Source organism: Gossypium hirsutum, chromosome A05, assembly GCF_007990345.1.
Source record: "Gossypium hirsutum isolate 1008001.06 chromosome A05, Gossypium_hirsutum_v2.1, whole genome shotgun sequence".
Lineage (NCBI taxonomy): Eukaryota > Viridiplantae > Streptophyta > Magnoliopsida > Malvales > Malvaceae > Gossypium > Gossypium hirsutum.
Window position 1 is genome coordinate 74,546,374 of NC_053428.1, and position 5,236 is coordinate 74,551,609.

General features: G+C 33.0%; 1 protein-coding gene across 1 annotated transcript; it reads left to right on the forward strand.

Moving 5' to 3' along the window:
- Positions 1-2,502: 2,502 nt before the first annotated feature.
- On the forward strand, positions 2,503-4,342 carry LOC107957313 (UDP-glycosyltransferase 74B1). Its single transcript, XM_016892817.2, has 2 exons — positions 2,503-3,253; positions 3,328-4,342. Exons 1-2 carry the CDS (start codon positions 2,534-2,536, stop codon positions 4,069-4,071), a joined length of 1,464 nt encoding a protein of 487 aa, XP_016748306.1. The 5' UTR covers positions 2,503-2,533; the 3' UTR covers positions 4,072-4,342.
- The last annotated feature ends 894 nt before the right edge of the window (positions 4,343-5,236 follow it).

The following is a 5,236-nucleotide window of genomic DNA, read 5'->3' on the forward strand; positions in this document are numbered from 1 at the left end:
ATACTGATTTGAATTCTAAAAATGTGTTTTTAGTCTTGTTTCGGTCTCACACTGAGCTCGAGTAGCTCATCCCCTCTTAGTGTTTCCTTTTCAGGTACACTCCTGAATTCTGACACTGGACTCGGCGTGCGGAGGTCTTAGACAGTCTCGGCGAAAATAAATTATCATCAGTTTGAATTTTCAGATTTTAATTGGTTATTCGGTTTTTGAACTATAAAATTTTATAAAGTTGTGGTACAAGTTTCGTTTTAATTTTTATTCGTTTATTTAGTTTCAGTTATATGTTTAACTTAACTGAAATTTTACTGACTGATTTTTTTTTTAAAAACGATTAAATGGTTCCGTTTGTCGTGACAATTGTTTTGTACAAAGTCACTAACGATCACTTTGGTGATCAGTGTAACATTCGGGACTCGGTCTAAACTTCTAGGCCAGATTTAAGATGTTACAATTGATCAATTCAATCCTATTTAGATAATCAAACAAAAAATTATAAAATATAAATAAATAAATAAAAAGAAAAAAACAATTTAAATTATATTTTAACTTTTCAACTATAGAGAGATAACATTATTGAAAAAGTGGTGATTCCTTTTATTCCCAAAATATTAATGCTTTTTATTATTATACAAAATATGAGGATGACCCTCTTTAACAAATATGTATATTTATGTGAAAATCACAATCTAGGAATTAAATTCTCTCTTTAAAGCTATCAAATTATCTTGGAGGATATAAAGATATAATTTTACATATATAGTTTGTGAATATTTCTAACAATATTAATTTTAATATTTAAATATAGATCCTCCTTTTAAAAATATAATATAATTTACCATTACATTCGATTATTTATTGGTAAATATAAATTTCTTTTTATCACTTAGTCTAACAAATAAAAAAACGAGTTTGAAAAAATAGAATTATAATACTTTAAGAAATAAAAGTTGGTCATAAATGCTCAGTATTTCAAAATAAAATTGTTATAATAATATATACTCATCCTTTTTCGGTTCTATCGGCCCAAACATGCTCCACTTGGCTTCCCCATTACTCACCATTCAAGCACGATATAATTATTATACCGTACAGACATTCTATTTAATTTAATCTCGCCAATTAATTAAATATAAATTGAGCGTGAGAAATAATAAAAATATATAAAATAATGTATGCTGAGGCGAACATATATAAAATAAAACATTGTTTATCTTTCACTATTTTTAAAATTAAATTTCTTTAAATATATATATATATATGCACTCATATTTTCTTGTGTCAATTTTCAAAATTTATTTAATATATAATTTAATTAATGTAGTTGTGGTTGCGCATGCATTTTAGGTCATCGAATGTTGTTTAGGCAGTTGGGCATTGTACAATTATATTTAATCATTCTGTTTGTGTTTCAGAGGATTGGTTTAGACAGTTATTAGTCAATGCCTTTAGAAGATTCTAATTCAAAAATCTTGTTATCAAAGTATTAAAATTACTATTATTCTGCTTCTGCTTCCTCCCCATGTATCACCTTCAATTCTCAGCTCATTCTTTCATACGAAATTTTTTTTCCTCAACTACTGTAGAATCTTCAATAATTTTAGCATTCTCAATTTTTTTTTTATTATGATTGCTTTTTAAAACAAAAAAACCCATTACTGATCTTGTATTTTTTTTTTATTTCTTTGGTGGGGTTAAGCAAATTTTAAATTCATTACTCATGCAAAACATTTAAGTATAAGGAAAACAGAAAAAGGGAGTAATCATGGCAGCCTTCTTTTATGCGGAAAATCTGGAGTATTTACAGTAAATAAGATGATTACAGCACTTTTGGAACTTGAAATTCAAACTGGTTAGAGCAGAGTATTGTTGTGAATGAGGACGAGTTTGCAACGGTTGATGAAATGTATGCCGAGAGAAATGGGGAAGGTGAAAGATGAAGCAAATATAAAGCCAGTCCTCAACTCTCCAAAGAGAAAATTAGAATAATTTAGTCCCTATTAATTTTGAAAGAGAATAACTAAAGACAATTAATCATGACATAATTAATTTCTGTTAATTGTACATAATTTAATTGGTAAAGTAATAAATTTAACATTTAATATTTAAAATATTCAACCTTAGCATTTTCACAGATATTGTAGAATAAATTTATTAAATAAATGTCAAATTAACAATATGTGTAAACTCTGATGGTTAAATTTATTATTATCACAATAAAAAGTATGTATAATTGATTGGAAAGTATTAAGTCATTGTTGACTTTCAAAATGGATAAAAATTAAATTAATTTAATTTTTTAAGAGAAAGTAATTTGAAAATTGAGAAAGATTGAAAAGATGTTTTTACCTATTAATTTTAAAGAGGAAGACGGAGAGAGAAATATAATATGAAATAATATTTCAATTAATTTTTTTATACAAATTTCAATTTAATTTTTAAAGCTTAAAATAACATAACTGATATAATATAATATAATAAATAAAACAAGAATATGTACGTTATGATCCTTCCATCTAATTTGATCTTGTCTATAATGAAACCCCTCCAACCAAGCAGCCCTCACTCAATGCATGATAGAGATAGAGAGAGAGAGGGAGCACTTAGCGAAGAAATGGAGCATAAACAAATGAAAGGGCATGTACTAGTACTCCCATACCCAAGTCAAGGCCACATTAACCCTCTTCTCCAATTTGCAAAACGTTTAGCCTCTAAAGGTGTGAAGGCAACACTAGCCACCACCCATTACACCCTCAACTCCATATCCGCTGCTCACATTGCGGTGGAACCCATCTCGGATGGGTTCGATGAAGGTGGTTTTTCTCAGGCAGGAAATGTAGACTTTTACCTCAAGTCATTCAGGGACCATGGTTCCAGAACCCTGGCTGAACTCATCCAAAAGTTCAGCAACTCAGTCACTCCAGTTAACTGTGTGGTGTACGACTCATTTCTACCATGGGCTCTTGATGTAGCCAAGCAGCATGGGATTTATGGAGCTGCATTTTTCACCAACTCTGCAACTGTGTGTAGCATCTTTGCCCATATTCACCATGGTCTTCTCACTCTACCACTCACTCCTGAAACGACGCCGTTGCTTTTACCGGGACTGCCTCCGTTGAACTTCCCGGACTTGCCCAGTTTTCTGGGGTTTCCCGATAGTTACCCTGCCTACTTGGCCATGAAGTTGAGTCAGTATTCGACTTTGAACCAAGCAGATTGGGTTTTCAGTAACACCTTCGAAGAACTCGAAGGAAAGGTATGTCTAGTATCACTAACTGCAAATATTTTTCTTAATTTAGTGGTGATAGTTTTAATTACATGCTGCTATAGGAAGCAAGAGGGGTGTCAGAGATCTGGCCAGCCAAGTTGATTGGCCCGATGGTACCATCCGCATACTTAGATGAAAGGATCAAAGGTGATCGAGGGTATGGTTCGAGTCTATGGAAGCCACTTAGCGAAGAGTGCATAGAATGGCTTGAAACGAAGCCATCTAACTCAGTGATCTATGTTTCCTTTGGAAGCATGATTTCATTATCCGAAGAACAAATAGCAGAGCTCGCATGGGGTTTAAAGGAAAGCAATATGTATTTCCTATGGGTCGTAAGAGACTCAGAACAGCAAAAATTGCCCAAATGGTTCCTAGACTCGGTTCAAGAGAAGGGCAAGGTCGTAACATGGTGTAACCAGCTAGAAATGCTCGCACATAGAACCGTGGGCTGCTTCGTGACGCACTGTGGGTGGAACTCAACCTTAGAAGGGCTGAGCCTCGGTGTGCCGATGATCGGTGTGCCGAAATGGACCGATCAATTGACCGATGCGAAGTTCGTGGAGGAGATTTGGGAGATAGGGGTGAGAGCCAAGGAAGATAAGGTGGGTGTAGTGAGGAAAGATGAGCTGTTGAGGTGCTTGAAGGAAGTAATGGAAGGGGAGAAAAGCAAAGAGATAAAGAGAAATGCCAACAAATGGAGGGATTCAGCCATGAAAGCAATCAATGAAGGAGGGAGCTCGGACAAGTGTATCAATGAGTTTGTGCAACATTTGATGGCTTCTTACCAAAACTTGAACGGACTTTGAGCAAGGTTTTAGGATATGCATGGATCATGTGCACCATACCTATGTTGCTGCGTTGTATTGTTTTGTGCCTTTTTTTATTATTTTCAATTGTGTTTGGACTGTGTGTCAAATTATTTGATGGAGTACTTTTGTTTGTTTCCATATTATAAGAATAAAATAATAATAATAAGTCCTTACGTAATGATCTGTGATACTATGCACTCTGCTTTCTTAGTTTCTAGTATTATTCTTTTTTTTTTTCTTATTTGAGAAGTTTCTAGCATTATTCTCATGTAGCGTCTAATTCAAAGTTGTTCTTATATTTCTTTCACTTGCTTCCTTTTTAAGTGGAACAACTTTTTAGCATATCGATTTGAATATATCACCATGGAATAAATGATATTTAATTTTTATAATTATTAATATGTCACAACAAAAATAACAATTACTTATTCTTTTAGTGAAAAGAAATAAGGATTACACTTAAATTAATTGATCACAAATACCATCTACTATATCAAATTGCATGAGATCTCAATCCTCCCTTAGCATATTGTCAAAAACTTACCGATCTTCCTTCTTGTTAAGTGACATTTGACTAGGCAATCAACAACTTGATTCTTCTCTCTCAGACATGTCTTATATTCTATGCTCAACTTTCGACAAAATCTGATGAATCTGTCTAATCAAAGCAAAGTTTGAATCTACCAATGAACTATCTTAGATGCTTTTAATCAACTACAAACTATCAGAATGAATCACTATCTTATTCTTACCGTTGGAGGAGGACCAAACCATCTAATATACCTCATAATTCTACATCAAAGGACGAGCATTTCCCCACATGCCTATTATACCCAAAAATCCACTCTCCCACCCCATTACGCATTATGCCCCCGGCATCTCTAATCTCAAGTCATGTTTAATCATTCCATCAGAATTTAAATGGACCCAATTTTCTGACAAAGACTAACTAGGACTATTTTCCTAATAGCTACTCTGAATAACCTCATGAATTATGTAAAACCCCATGCCCAACACGTTTGTCGGATCTGGGTATGGAGCGTCACAACGGACCTATACTTGAACTTACTAAATTAATTGTTATAAACAATCTAAAATGAAACCTATTAAATAAAGAAATTAATAATAATTCTTCAAACTAAAGCATTAAACCATTGAATGC

Bases quoted from the DNA above. Each gene is read 5' to 3' on its own strand.
- LOC107957313 (XM_016892817.2), top strand. From the start codon at position 2,534: ATGAAACCCCTCCAACCAAGCAGCCCTCACTCAATGCATGATAGAGAT. The intron at 3,254-3,327 runs GTATGTCTAGTA...ATGCTGCTATAG, and splicing joins TCGAAGAACTCGAAGGAAAG to GAAGCAAGAGGGGTGTCAGA.